Source organism: Lagopus muta, chromosome 2 (assembly GCF_023343835.1).
Source record: "Lagopus muta isolate bLagMut1 chromosome 2, bLagMut1 primary, whole genome shotgun sequence".
Classification (NCBI taxonomy): domain Eukaryota; kingdom Metazoa; phylum Chordata; class Aves; order Galliformes; family Phasianidae; genus Lagopus; species Lagopus muta.
This window is the reverse complement of record NC_064434.1, coordinates 61252597-61267962: the sequence shown is the minus strand read 5'-3', so window position 1 is coordinate 61267962 and position 15366 is coordinate 61252597. Positions and strand designations below refer to the sequence as shown.

At 35.7% G+C, this 15366-nt stretch overlaps 1 protein-coding gene across 17 annotated transcripts in view; it reads right to left on the bottom strand.

Annotated features, from left to right (window-relative positions):
• The window catches only part of SYNE1 (spectrin repeat containing nuclear envelope protein 1), a 286028-nt gene that overhangs the window by 107818 nt on the left and 162844 nt on the right, over window positions 1–15366 (bottom strand). For all 17 annotated transcript variants that reach the window (XM_048936121.1, XM_048936120.1, XM_048936124.1 and 14 more), the window contains 12 exons: window positions 15138–15263; window positions 13514–13690; window positions 11531–11796; window positions 8743–10903; window positions 7906–8243; window positions 7117–7261; window positions 6395–6613; window positions 5259–5521; window positions 4051–4216; window positions 3271–3426; window positions 2629–2781; window positions 310–492 (listed from right to left, as the gene is read on the bottom strand). In XM_048936121.1, the coding sequence (XP_048792078.1) occupies window positions 310–492; window positions 2629–2781; window positions 3271–3426; window positions 4051–4216; window positions 5259–5521; window positions 6395–6613; window positions 7117–7261; window positions 7906–8243; window positions 8743–10903; window positions 11531–11796; window positions 13514–13690; window positions 15138–15263 (4353 nt within the window). The remainder of the gene's footprint in view (window positions 1–309; window positions 493–2628; window positions 2782–3270; window positions 3427–4050; window positions 4217–5258; window positions 5522–6394; window positions 6614–7116; window positions 7262–7905; window positions 8244–8742; window positions 10904–11530; window positions 11797–13513; window positions 13691–15137; window positions 15264–15366) is intronic.

The window sequence follows — 15366 nt, the reverse complement described above, 5'->3', positions numbered from 1 at the left end:
AGTGTAACAATATATTATTTCCTGATACGTTGCTATTGGTAGGAAGAACTAAAATTTTTTCAGGGCACCAGAGGAACCAATCATCAGATGCTTCATGTTAGATGTTAAATCAGCACCATATAGAGTTATACCACCCTCCTTATTTGACACCAATCTGTTCCTCTCTGCTGTGTTATACAAGCCCTGAATAAAAATAGGCAGATGTGCCAAGGAATGTATCTTCTTACATAACTAAGGGAAAATATATGAGAACTTCTTAATGCGCTTTTTGCTTCCCAAAGAAATGACAGTGAAGAAGTTAGATCATACCTGACTGAGCTTGGTTGCTCTGTATTCAGCCTGCCGTATGGTCTGTTGGTGCAGTGCAGTGAGTTTCCCTATTCTGTTAGCCAGCTGCTTAGCCAGGGGTATATTCTGTTCTGAAAACTCCTGGACTGATGCATCTAATTCCAGTAACTTTAAATTACAGCTGTCCAACTCTTCACCAAGGATCTAGATAGAATAAACAAGAAAATAAGTGAGACAGGAAGCTTTCTTGTTGATTACTTCTAGTCTAACATGCAACTCTTACAGCCTGCCCTAACTTTCCATGATTTATTTCATCTTTATTCTGGCTACAAATCAACAACAACTCTCTAAGCAGGAAGGCAGAACAGCAGGGTGTTTGGTCGTCTCTTAAATGGATGACACTAGTTTTTCTTCTCTGACTGGGCTGAAATAGGTAACTATTTTCCCTAATATATCAAAAGACTGAGTCGCTTCAGAGAGATGTCAACTGTTCTTGGACAAAGTGAATGGTTATGTTGCCATGACAAAGATTTTTGTTTATTTGAAAGGGACTTGTTACACTTACAAACTCAGAAATTAGTAATTACTCAAGAATGCCTTATGAAAACTTTAGTGCTTTCATAGCTTGATCCAGACAAAGGTGCAGTCTGGATCAAGACAGACCATTTCAATAGAAACAGATTTTTAAATCAGATTTTCCTACCATAATTACAAAGTTTCTGTAAGTGTTAAAAAATAAATCTAAACTGTTATCTGTAGCTCTCAAACTGATAAAATGCTTAATGGCTATTGTTTCTTGTGGTGTTGAGTTTTTGTCTTTCATTTTATGCCTAAGGTATTAATGATTCATCATTTTTGTAAAGTAATTCTCATCAAACACTTCACAATTATTCTTAGAAATATAAATTGCAATCATCAGGCAATAACCGATTCAGAACTGAACACTGATCTAGCCGCAAGTGCTTTAAACTCATCTGGTTAGGACTGTCCTGACAGAGACACATTAGATTCAATTTATGATCAATTATTTGATCATTTGATATTTGTGATAAATAACTATTATTCCACTAATACCACCACACTTTAAAAACATTACTACCTATGTGTAGACATGAAGATAGTTGTAAATCTACACGTCTAAATACAATAACATACATATTTCAGACAGGCATAACTTTATGTCTCTTTATATCTAGAATAAAGAAAAAGAATTTCTACTTTGCTTGAAAGTGAGAGACAGATATATTTGATTTGGATCATATGGATTTAAAATATTTATTTTACTTTTCACAACCACTTTCAATTTTAATACAAAAAATATTTAATACTGTGACCAAAGCCAACCCAATCTCAGAAATATCAGCTGAGTTATTGTGGAGTTACAGAAACTTTACTAAATCTGTAGTGACACAGGGCTTTTGTCTGTATCATATTGGAAAACACATTTAATTGGTCTTCTGTTCGAAGACTAAGGGTTTACCAGTTTTAATGGAATGTAGTTCAGTGACATGTTCTAGAAACCAAATAACACTTAGATGATGTTGCTAATAACCTATGAAAACAAACAGGTAATTTATGATACACCAGGCATACCAAGTCTTCCCCTATTTGGTATGCCTTACCTACTTTCACACAGTAATTTAGACAAGTTTATCTTTAACTAGTTGAGAGACAAGCAAAAACAAAAAAAGCCATAGCCAGTTCCCCTGCCCCATCTCCCTCTTATCTCCCCCTCCAAAAAAAAAACCAAAAAACAAAAACAAAACAAAACAATTCAAGATAAAGTTTTACTTTCATACAACAATCCTACTTGGCCATTATACCTTAGTAGAGATGAGCTTTTATGACTGTAGTGCATAACTAGAATTCAGAACACCCAGAAAAATAACATAATTCTTTGCATTTCCCCTTAACTGCTCCAGTAGTACTTCACTTCATGAGTACACTAGATTACATGAGATTAACTACTGACTAAGTGAAATTCTATTTATCAGCTGTAAAGATGGAATGAAAAGAATTGTATTTTAGGAGTAGGTTGGAAGCCCTCTTGGACTTCTTCAGATTGCAATCATGTGCTTTATTTAGAGAGAATTGCATGCTCTTTTACTCTCAAATACCCCCTCCATTTTCTTGTGATAGTTGTAGTTGTAGTTTCTAGTTGTACCCTGTATGGGCTAGTTTGCAAAGGATATTTCTGTACATTCCATTGAACTACACTAAAAAAAAAAAAAAAAAAAAAAAAAAAAAAATCATCTAAGATCTTAATAGATAAAATATTGGTACAATTCTCAGTTCAGAAGAGTTTTTGATGTAACCAATGAAGGAAGGCTTAGTTCTTACCTTCTGTTCAAGTTTAGCTTGTACTATATCATCTGTTTTCCTTTTTAGTTTGGAGAGAATCACATTTAATTCATTTGCTATCCCCTGAATTCGCTGTTGAAACTCTTGATTCAGTGTTTTGATATGCCCAGTTTCTTTTTCTTTGGCTTGAATCTGTCAAAAATTAGAAGTTCAGCAACAGAAAACTCTCTCCCTCAAAGGGAACTGACTTTCACTTTCAAATTAACATAATTTTATTTTGATAAAGTAAGTAGATAGCAGAACTAATCACACTTTGATCACCCTCGGATATAGCATGTTGCAAAGTCAGGAAGTCTAAAGAAGGGCCCTACATCTGTAACGGCAGACAGACACTTTTCAGTGGTGATCTGTGCCAAGACAGGAGGCAACGGACACAAAATGGAACACAGCAAGTTCCCTTTGAATACCAGGAAGCACTTTTGTATTTTGCAGGTGACAGCACTAGTGGGCTGGTTACCCACTAAGATTTGAAGTCTCTGTCACAGCAGATCGTCAAAAGCCATCTGGACATGGTCCTGGACAGCCTGCTCTGGGTGTCTCTGCTTGAGCAATTGGGGTTGCAAAGATGACCATCTAAAAAAATGTACTGATTCTGTAACAATTTCATCTACTACATTTTACCTGATCTTGTACAGTTACAAGGGCGAGCCCAACTTCTGCTAAATGAAGAGAGAGTTCAGAAGGCAAAATTGTATAAAGCCCCAAGTACTTATTCTGCTGTTGTTCAGCCATTTTTTCAACAGCCTGGCGATGAGTAGTTGCTTCACAGAGGAGAGACTAATTATAGAAAAAAACAATATTGTCAGGAACAACAAAAAAATAATTACATCTGCATAAACTGTATAAGCAAAAGAAGATAATACTTGCAGCTTACAACAAAGCTAATTGCTTTCAACTTTTGTCATTATTTTTATTAGTTCATATAAATAATTGTATGTTGAGATTCCCTGGATTCTCACTTAAGATGTTATGGCCCAGTCCTCTGTTCCAGTATGTCATCTGTATATGGACAATAATCAAGTTTTCAGCACCTCCAGTAAATGGAGTTTATTTAGTTGCTTTTGTTTTTCCCAAGAGCTCTAATATGGAAAATAGATGCCATGTTCTGCCCACTCATATTCTATCGTTCTTTCATATTTTAGATTAGGACATAAAGTAGAATGAACTATATGCTAGATAGGTAAAGTTGCATAAATACAAATATTTACATGTATCTTAAATATTTTGAAAGTAACATATTACAGCCCACTTCTATAATTTTTTTGTCTATGGCTTTATTAAAATTCAATTAATATCATGTAATTGTAATTGATGGTGGTTTGAAACTGATTAATACTCTCTACTAGATTATGAAGATGTATTAGAAACACTGTAATTTAGTCATTGACAGATTTAATATACCTTCAGCTCCTGAAGTTGAGTATCCACTTCCACATCAGGGCTTAATAAATATTCTTTTGTTTCCTGGATCCAAGTCTTCACAACATTTATTTGTGCTTCTACCTCCTCACGCTCTTTCAGCTCCTGTTTCACAAGCTTTACACTATTTTTCACTTTCTGTTGCATACTTTAGAAACAGAAACAATGATCATTTGTGAAGAATTAAGGTTGTTTAAACGTTTTGCTTTGTCAAAAGTACTAAATAATGAAAAGAATGAATAATATCCCTAGATTTAAAATAATAAAGAAGAGCGCAGTGTAGCAAGCCTACTTGAGCAGCAGACACATCTCTCACATTTATTCCTCAGCTCAAGCCTTTTAATAAGCAGTTTTATGTATTTTGACATCTATGTATATTTTTTTTCTGAACAAGTGCAAATGTTTATAGTATAGACACCTACATCTGAGCTCACCATCACGGGTGCCTGTACTGTCAGTGGAGGAAACGGGTAATTTTAGGGCATAATTAAGAATGATTCATCACCATTCCAAAATAAACTTCTAAAATAGGCAAGAAATAAATGCTTCTTAGACTTGCCCATACTTCTCTACTAACTAGGCAGTAAGAATTAACTGCTTCAGATGTGGATACCTGTAATCTAAACCCCGAATCTCAGCTATAAAACTTCCTGGTTTACATGGCAAATGAGCACTTTAGATTTATACAAATATTCATATAATCACAGGGTATAATTTTAAAACGTGTTCTATTTGCTAAATCCCCCCGTAAAATTCAAAGGATGCCTACTTTTTGAACTGAACTGCTTTAAATAGGAGAAACAAAGCCATAAACAAATCTAAACTTAGGTTACAAAAAGTTGAAAAGTCACAGTTAAAGGTGAGATGCAATGGAAGTGTTTAAAATCAGTTATAACTCCAATGTAGTTTATGGTATTCTTATATGTTCCCATTATTAAAGCAATGCAGGAATTACATATTCTGCAATATATACTCACAGATGGTGGAAATAAAAAATAACAGTAAAGTTGTATTTCCAAATTAATTAAAATTCATTTAAATTTTAACTTCTCTTAAATATAATAATATTTAATTATGGTAATAGAGATAATAAAAATAGTAAGTAATTCTTATTACTTAATTAATTTTAAGTTACTACTTCTCTAGTGAATCTTACTAAAAAAAAAAAAAAAAAAAAAAAAAAGCCTTACTTGTGGCATCGATCTTGCATTGCTTTGACTTCTTGCATGACTGGTATTTCTTCCTGAGACAAAGGCTTTATTTCCACATCCTGAAGCATATTAAGAGCGTGTTGTTTGAGCAGACCCAAAGATGATAGCTGGTGCTCCACTTCCAGAAGGAAGCTGCTGTGGTAATCCAGGAGTTCCAGGAGCTCTGTTTTAGATGCTTTTTCTACTGAGCTTTCTGGTAAACGATCTTGTAGTTGATCAATCACTACAGTAGCTTTCTGAATCTACACAAAGAAACACAGTCTTACTACAACTGATACCAACTGGTTCTACACCTTCTGCTATATGTTTAGATGCCAAAGAACATTTGTGGTATAGGGCTGATGCAACAGCCCTAAATCTTTGCCCTAATGCTGACAGCAATACCTAGGTAGCCTAATTCTTTACACTAGGTCTTCTAAAGGTCTCCTTTGTTGTGATAAGTTGCTCCTCTTATTTTTTATTATTTATTATCTTTATTGCCATATGACCTAGATCTTTAGTCCACAACAGACCCCTGTTTGGCATGAGCCATACACATTTAACAGGAAGATCCTCCTCATTCCCAGAGTTCTTTTAATCTGAGCATAAAATAATGGACAACAACAGATAAAAAGATTCAAGATTTTAGGAAAAAGTGTGATTTGACCAGACCAGTGACAACAAAAATATCAGTGCCCAAACTTAAAATTAGCAGCTTCATCCTCTTCAGGAAAACAAAAAAGGGAAAAAAAAAAAAAAAAAAAATAGATTGACAATCATTTAAGGAAGGGAAACAGAGGAAGAGACCCCGAAGAACCATCAGAAGTAAAAAGACCTGTATTTACTATATATGTACCCATATAAAAGAATGGTACAAGTGTTCGATTCTAAACAGTGCAAGGCAGTGATTCTAAATCTACATCTTCCACAGTGAGGTGTATTTTATTTGGTGAACTGGGGAAAATGACTGTGATTCCTCCTCTCAGCTTTCTCAATCATAAATTTCTCAGGAATAAAATTGTCTTCATTTCACAAGACTTTGCTATAATCTGTACTCAGTGTTTGTGAAGGCCAGTATAAGGAGCAAAATCCTATGTACAGTTAGAAACTGAGGAGTTACAAAGACCAGAAGTTACCTTATCATTAAACCCATTCCATTCCTGTATTGCATCCTCCAAAATTTTCTCTTGTTCTTGGGCTACATTCCGGAGCCGTGTCCAGCGCTGCCAAACTGTTGTCATTGATCTACTTACAGCTGCCTTGCTGGCATCATTGCTAACTTCTTCCAGCTGTGAAACCTTTTCTTCAAGAGTTGTGATCTTTTCATGGAAAGAATTTACTACAGACACAAGAGTCTGAAAAAGCAAAAATGGACATTAAGTTTTACTTTTATTAACAACACAATTTGTAATTTTTCAACACACTTTCAGGATGAGCAACTTCCGTCCACTGTAGACAAAAACGGTGTACTCTGCATCGAGTGACTTGGTTAAGTTCCACTTTATTTTGCATATACCAAATATTAGCTACAATAATTCCAAGGACTTGTTCCAGAATGCAAATGTGTGGATGGAGCTGAAATTTGGTGTAATCAGATTTTCTATTCCTTGCTAATGCCTGAAAAGGATAGGAAACATATTCAGAAACTTTTTTCATAACAAAGCCTGTAACCTCTGCTATTAGAGTCTAAAATAAAAAAGAAACACACACAAAACAATTCTTTATATACTCTAACACTTAAGCGCTTAAGGAAAAGATCTAAAAATTCAATTTCAGGTTTTCATGGGTCAGGATCTCCAGAGAAAACATTTGTTTTTAACTGAAGGAAAATGATTTCACATAATTTTCAGCATCTTACCTTATGTGTTTGCAATTTCTCTTCTGCTTCATGAAAAGAAGCAGCTTTAGCTACTGAGAAATCAGATAATTTTTTCTCAGCCTCATTCATCACTTCAATGACCTTTTGTCGTGCTGTCTGATACTCCTGCCACTCAGAAGCACACCTTGAACAAATGCAGTACCAGAAAGAACAATTTAATGTAAAATAAAACCATTCTTTTCCAAGAAAAGGCAAGACTACTGAGAAAGAGCACACATACAAAAGTATATGCTGTTGATTTCCAGCTTTGCCTCAGAGATAACCAAAAACTGTAAAACTGTACTCCTAGCTTTGCATTTAATAGCCTTTGATGCACTTTTCCTCTGTGACTTTGTCTAGGTTGTATTTTAAACCCTCCCAAACTTTTGGCACCCAGAACACATTGGAATAAGTATGCTTTTTGTAACTCTTTGTAGCTCTACTTCATTTGTCAAGCTCAGACTTCATTGTCTACTTCAATTTCATTTGCATCTCCATGGCTCTTACGCCTTGTGAATTAATATGCAACCATTCTCTATTTAGCTTCTTCATGCTTTTCCAAGGTTTTTACAACTTCATCATAATTTCCTTAGGATCACATCTCTTGTCAGTGTTAGAGGAGAAATCAGAATCCAAGAGTTCTGAATCCTAGTATCCACTTCAGTCACCAGTAACACACTTTACAAAACTCCCGTACAAACTAATCAAGTGCTGGAATATGTTTCTTTCATCATTAACATAATGAAAAAAAAATCACTAACAAAATGAAAGAAAAAAAGAAAATTATACCTTTGCAACAATTCTTGCTGATTGTTGGCTTCCTGCTTTGTCCCTCTGCCCTTTTCTTCCAATGAAGCTAGATTCTGCATGAGCTGCTCTCTTGCTGTGGCATGTATAAAAGGCTCCAGCTCAGGTACCAGGTCCTGTAACTCCTTCAAATTATTACTGAACTGACTTTCTGTGCTGAAAAATTCAATATGGTTCCGTAGGTTCCCCTCAGAGTTCTCAACATCAAGACCATTTCTCGTTAAATGCAGAAACTCCTGAGCATCCTCAAGCCAGTCATTTGTTGTCTGAATCACTTGGTAATGTCTTTGGCAAAGGCTATATAATTTATCCAAGGTAGCCTGAAATAAAAGTGAAAATTAAATACAGTAACAGACAAAAATTCACAATACCAACAAATATATCCTAGCTCTGCTTACACTTTCTAAGCCACTCTCACAAGGGCTGAGGACTCCTGGTAGCTCTCAGCATGTCCCTCCTCACCCTGGGGTTTCTTTGATTGCAGGCCTCCCTCACATGCTGCAATTCTGCTCTGCTGCAGAAGATGCTAGCACCAGGGCTGATTGCCATGGAGAGGTTTCCTTTCTTTTCCTTGTACTACATCTAATAGGTCTGGGAGAGAACAGATGGAAGTAGGCTTTGAGTGAGCCTGTACTTCTGTATGTAAGTATATAGGCACACTGAGGAAGTCTTACTGCTCTTTCACTCAACATTGGTAGCAAATCACAATCTAAATTGTTTAGAAAAACTAACAAGATTTCATGTAGATTACAAACATCAAGCCTCAGAGCTATATTTTTCAGCTTCGTAAGAAACTAATAACACTGAGTATACACTAACCTGTCTTATGCGTATAGCTTCTTGAACTTCGCCATCTAGTTCTGTCAGCTCAGCAAAAGTGTTTTCCAGATCAGCAGGTATCAGCTCCTTTGCTTTCATATATCTCTCTTTCTCTTTATTGCTCAGTGCATTCATCACTCTCAGGCTTGACTGCACTTCTTCCTGATGTATCTGAACCTTTCGGATTTCTTCTTGGATGCTTTGCAGTTTTAGGTCCAAACTTAGTTTTCCATTGAGTTCTGTTTTCACCCATCTCAGCCAGTCGAGCGAGCGGCAGATTTCTGTCTGGAAGTCTATGCTTTGCACAAGTCTATTCTCACAGTCCATCACTATGTCACCAATGGCAGCGTGCAAATTCTTTAGTTTATCTTGCCAAGACAGCACTTGGTGATTTGTTGTTTCACGTGCAGACGGATCAAGCTGGGGAGAAAGGGTTTCTATATGCTCAGTTATTCGCTTCAGAAGACTCCCTGAATCTTGCAAGCTGCCCACCAGAGAATGGTATATTTTCAACTTTTCTTCTATTGGGAGCATTTCTTCATTTACCTTAATTTGTTCATTTTTCACTGCCTCTAACTGTGCCTCAAGCTGTGAACACATTTTTTCATGCTCTTGACATGCTTCTATTGTGTCTTCTAAGAGATTGATTTTCTGTTCTATTTGCCTCTTCAGCTTGTGATATAATGTGACAAGTTTTAACATCTCATCTGGCTGCCAAGGCTGGCCGGTGCTACGAAAGGCCTCCTTCTTTTGGTTTAGTTCATCCACAGCTGCACCAAGACTCATCACTTCACCTAGGAGGTCTTTGTAGGCCTGCTGGAGTGCCAGAGCTTCTTTGGCTAAAACAGCAGCTGGAGCTTTGTCCATACTAATAAACTGATCATCTAGCTCAGTCAAGGCTTTAGTTGTCAACTCAATCAAAGAGGTATATTCTTTTCTAGCATAAATTGCTTCCTGAACTTTATAAAATTTATCTTTTGCCAGAGCACTGACAGTGTTAAATTGCTGAGGGAGAATATTAAGTTTTTCATCTAGGTAGGAATGATCCACTTCATTAAGCGATGGTAGGATTTCTTGGCCATGTCTTTGCAGAGTAAGTAGGAGATTTTCATATTCGGGAGACTGCTCAAGAATCTGTTGATACTTGGACAACTGTGTGTACAGTTCAGAGTTACTATTCATTACATTAACTTCTGGGAATGTGACGATATCAGCTTGCTTTAGCCAATGGCAAGCCTTATCCAAATCTTCTTTGAAATATTTCCTGGAAACTATATTTTTCTCCAGTTCTAACAATCTCTGGGTACACTTTTGTAAAACAGTGTCATATATATTCTGTAGTTCTTGCAGTTTACCTAACACTTCACTCTTTTCTTGTTCTGTGGCTTCTTTCATTAAATCTCTTCCTTGAGCCCACAGCCCAGTGACTTCATTTTGGTAGGCTTTCAGGCTAGCTTGGGCATTCTTACAAGTCCTGATCTGTTTGTTCACATCTTCTGGCAACAGACAGATATGCTCTGGAAATGTTACCTTCTTCTCGTGTTGATGAATTTGGTTGGTAGCCTGAAAGACTGCCATGAGAAACTGTGTTTTTTCAGACAGTGCTTTATTCAGGTGCTTTCTCCTCTGGACAACCAGATCACTGAGACAATCTACATGATGCTGTGCATCAGAAAGTGCTTTCTGCAGCTCCTGTCTTTCATTGAGCCCTAAACTGGTCATCACCCTCTCAGCATCTTTCAGCAGTGTCTTCAGTACAAGCTGTTTGGCTTCAAGCTCACTAGAAATGGTAAGATGATCCATGAGAAGACTCTGAGCCAAATCCGGAGGTGGGCTGTGTTTAAGAGCTTCTGAGATACTAGGTTGCTGCTCTTCTGCCCACTCCATTAGTTCCTGAAGTTTGGAATGCACCAAACTAAGCTCTTCTAAGGTTGAAACAGAAATCTGAATTTTTCTTTTCACAAGTTCCTCCAGCTGAGTCCAGCGTTGCTCAAAATGACCAAATTGCTCCTTTACTAATTCTTTGTCATCAAGATTCAGATGTTCCACCATCTTCTGTTTCTGATCTTTCAAATCTTCCAGAGCAAATCTCCTCTCTTGAAGCGTTAGTGCCAATTTTTGCAAAGCTTCAAGGTGCACATTTGTGCTTTCAGCATCAGATCTGTTATCAAAATGGACAAGACAGAAATTAATGATCAGATTCTATTTCAGGACAGGTTTAAAAGAGGCATGGATAAATTATGAGCACTCTACCTACTGAAATCAATATGATGCAAATACCCGCACTTTTCAGATTTATTTGGAGATATCAGTTTCAAATATTGTTTAAAAAGTTTAACATTTTTTATTCTTCTCTTTCATTTGCAATATGGTCATCAGCAACTCAAGTAATAGCAGCAGTAGTAAACTCCTACAATTTTATGCACATCCTGTGTGTTTATTTTAAACATGAGTAAAAACATCTGCAGTAATTTAGTAGAAGTAACTAAGCTTCAATGTAATAGTCAAATAAAGCACTGACAAGAAAGATAAATGAAACAATCAAACAAAATATAAATGCCTGATGTGCCAGAAAATACTATGCCCCGAAATGGGATCTTAAAAACAAAGATGGAAGATGTACCTCCTCAAATTCTTTATTTCAATACAAGTAATTATGCTATAATTAATAAGGGGGCCTGTTTCTAATTAAGCATGAGAAAATGGAATTTTTTAGCAGATCCACTTAGAGACATATTGCAAACTGTTCTTTCAGCATATATGTACTCATTGCTACCCCTTGTTTTACCTAGCCAAGTTGTCCCACTCTTTTGTGAGCTTTTCCAAGAAAACTTCAACTACATTCATACGATCATGGTAATCTACTGTCCTCTGTAGATCTTCCTCCCTCTGTATGAGCAAACTGTGTGCTTGAAGGCAGAGATCCAGCCACTGATTGCTCAACTGTCCAATTTCCTTGTGTTCAGGTGACTCCTGTCCTTGGGTTAGCTTGTTTATCTTCTCAGTCACTGAAGTAAGAGCTGACTGCTTAGACTGCAACTTCTGACTGAATTCCTGAAAAAGATCAAAACCAATATGGTGACGCTTACTGTAAATGACACAGTGAAGTTTAAATAAAAACATTGAAATAAATAAATCTAATTTAGTACTAATTATCTGTCCAGGCAAATGTTGTACCAATGTTAACTGGAAAAAGTGCCTTCTCCTTTTCCCCTTTCTCTCCATCTTCTCATGTAACGACAGCAAACCAGAGCAAATACCAGTGATAAAAAGAAATCACAAAGAAGTTACACTTTCCTAGCCAGGCTCCTGGCACTCATTCCACCTACACTGTAACATACAAGATAATTGCAATCTCATGCAAATTAATTTTACCAGAAGCGTTTCTAGCTCATTTGTTTCTCTTTTTTATTAGAGATTAAAACTGGGTAAAGAGTCCATGAGTCAGTCGCCCCCACATCCATAGTTTGTTTTGTTTCTCTTTCTTTAATAGCTGTTATCACTGTTCAAATTAACATTTGAATTAATATTGAATTAATTATTTGAATTAATTAACTCCACTAGATAAAAGAGCTCATCTACATAAACATTTTTTTTTACTGAACAGAGAACTCCACGTGAAAATATAGAATATACTGACAACTAAAATTAACCAGATATTCTTTGGCATTTCTACACTGTTGGGGGTAAAGATAATCTTTTCTCAAATTCCAATTCCAAAACCTGTAACTAAACAAACACACCCAGCTTCAGCAATTTGCTGGGGTGATAAATTTTCACTGAGGGATTGTGGACTTCTGGGGAAGAGAAGTTCACCCCTACCTCTTTCTCTGTGACTCCCACAAATTGATCTGGATATCTTCCCACAATAGGGTAAATACCAGGGAAAAACACAGAATGAATCATTTCTGACACTACAGCTGGTGCCTGTCATTCATAATAAAACCGACTACAATAGTGAAGAAGTACAGACTCCTGTCTCTACACTGACTCCTGCTAGTGTAGTAGGACATAGACAACACTGCACTGAGGTATTTTATGACTTCATTCAAATGCTTTTTTAGGACAGGATTGGTTGTTTAATTTTCACCCAATTCTTGGCACATCACAAAAGAACACAAGAAAAATCTAATCTAAAAATGCAAAATCCAAGCGCTTAATTACTTATTCAAAAAATAATTTGTTTTCTTCTTTCTTCTTGTTACTTTAATGATGTTTGAGATGCGTGCAGAATAGCCATAAAAATCATCTGCTCTATAAATGAATGAGTGAGGATCTGAAGTCATATATCTCACAGCTAACAGTAAATTAATATGGCTTTCTATCACGTCTCTTCTCCAGTGCTTTTCAGAGTCCAGCAAAATTGATGATATTCTAGATTGCTTTCGAAATGGATCTAGCTAAATTATAACTGGAATCAAAAAACTTAGTAAGCACAAGTTGCAGATCTTATCTTCAGATTCATTACAATCAGCAACTAGCCCATTAAAAGCGAAGGTAAATCAAAACAGTAGTCTGCAAACTGTATGCTGTTTAAGAAAAAAAAAAAAACACAACAACAACAAAAAAAAAAACACCCAGAAACACTATAGTATTACGTTTTGCTCTCTATATCAAACTGTAGCATCAATAAGGGAATTCTCTTTCTTCTCTCTTCTGTGCTCTTGCTTAGAACATACTACCAATTATATGCAATATGTTCATTGCAATTAAATAAACTACCAGGTGAACTTCTACCTTACATTCTGATCTTATCTTAAAACCTCCTTACCTTAATTTGGAGTACCATATTCTGGGCAACACTTAGTTCCAACTCTGCTCGTCTCCTTTTCAAATTCTGTAGCTGTTGATCTGCATCCTGGAAATACATCCAGAGTTCAGCCTTCATTTGTTTTATCTCTTCCCAACCTTGAGCCAAATACTGTGAATGCATTATCTGTTGCTCAATCTAGCAGAAAAGGAAAAAAACAAAACAAAAAAAGAACAGTAGGATTGCTTTAATGCAGATATTTTTGGAGACCGGAGGATGAATGACAGTCTTTCTTCAAGCACAATACTCTACTCACAGCAAATTCCTTTACTAGATTCTGAGGAGGCTAATATTATCCACAAGGAGACTCAACCTTCAAAAGTCATAAAAATCAGTCCTATGCAAGGAAAGCTGTGAGAAAAATGACCCTTGAACAAAGCAAATATACTTATGCGTGTGTTTTCAGTATTCTAAGTCTTTTGTTAAAGCTTAAAATGTGTAATTTACTAATTTGTTATAGTCAATTGCATGCCAAGACTATCAACAGACTGTGCTCTGTACGCCTTTACAACAATCAAAAAAAAAAACCAACCAAAATACTTAAACACTTTACTGTGTTTCATCCAGTTACTTTGCTTATACGCCTTTTATAAAATGCCAATAAGAACAATGCCTATTAGACTTGAGCCCATTAATCATCTTACACCAATAGTCACAAATCTTCTTTTACTGCAAACACACGTAGGAAGTCTTGAAGATTTAGACATTCAACCAGTTTAATATATATCAGTACTGCCACGCCTGTGATTTCTTAAATGTTTTCCACTGCAATATACATAAAAGAAGAATTGTATTCTTGTGTTTTTTGCTATTCAATATTTGGACAGCCTTGTTGTCGATGGACTACTTGGATTTGAACAGTTTTCTTTTCTGGTATGGAATGCTGTTACTATATGTATTAGATTTTTACTCTGGATATAAGTCGTTTCAGATGATGTGTGTGTGTGTGTGTGTGTGTGAAATAATTTTTCATACATTAAAAAGAGAAATCCTAAAGATATAGTTTTCTAACATCATATGTTTATGATTTTGTTTTAAAACAAAGCATTAAGGTACTTTGAAATTTAAAATCAAGGAGCACTTCTGTAAATTCATAAGTTCTGGATAAAATACATAGGTCTGAACTGAACTATCATAAAAATTATTATAGCAAACGTATTAGTATATCCTAACAAAGAAAGCACCAGACTACTGCTGAACAAATAATAACATTAAAATATATATAACAAGAGAACAATAAACTGAATTTTCTTTTGTGAAGCAATTTGGATGAGGTTTTCTTCAACATGTTATTAATGTGCCTTCAGGACAACACCTTGTAATGCTGCTTAAGTGTGTTTTGTTAATACTTTGTCCTTTTTCTTTATATTACTACCAGGATAGCATTGTCAATTTAATTAAAAAATAATAATAATTTAAAAAGAGAAAGAGAGTAATAAAGCCGTTTCTAAATGAAGTACTGGAGCTGAAAGTAAGAATGCCCTTCTTTAGACTATTACCCAATATGACCTTTTAAAAGAGGGCAGATCAAAGCAGTTAAAGCTCTAAATAAGATTAAAAGCTGTTTCTTGTGATTATCTTGTACCATTTGTTTTGTTTGTTGAATATCTGTTGCTGTACTCTTCACTGTGGCATCTGACAGATCACACATGGAGCACAAGAGATCCAAATATGTATTTGCCTGCTCCTGCAGAGCCCGGAAGTGTTTCACCTGAAGGAAGACAATCCCCAAATATACTCAGACTGTGGAATAAAACATACTTTATTAAAATCATGTGTTTTAGTGTTTTTAATTTATCTCATTACTTCCAAGA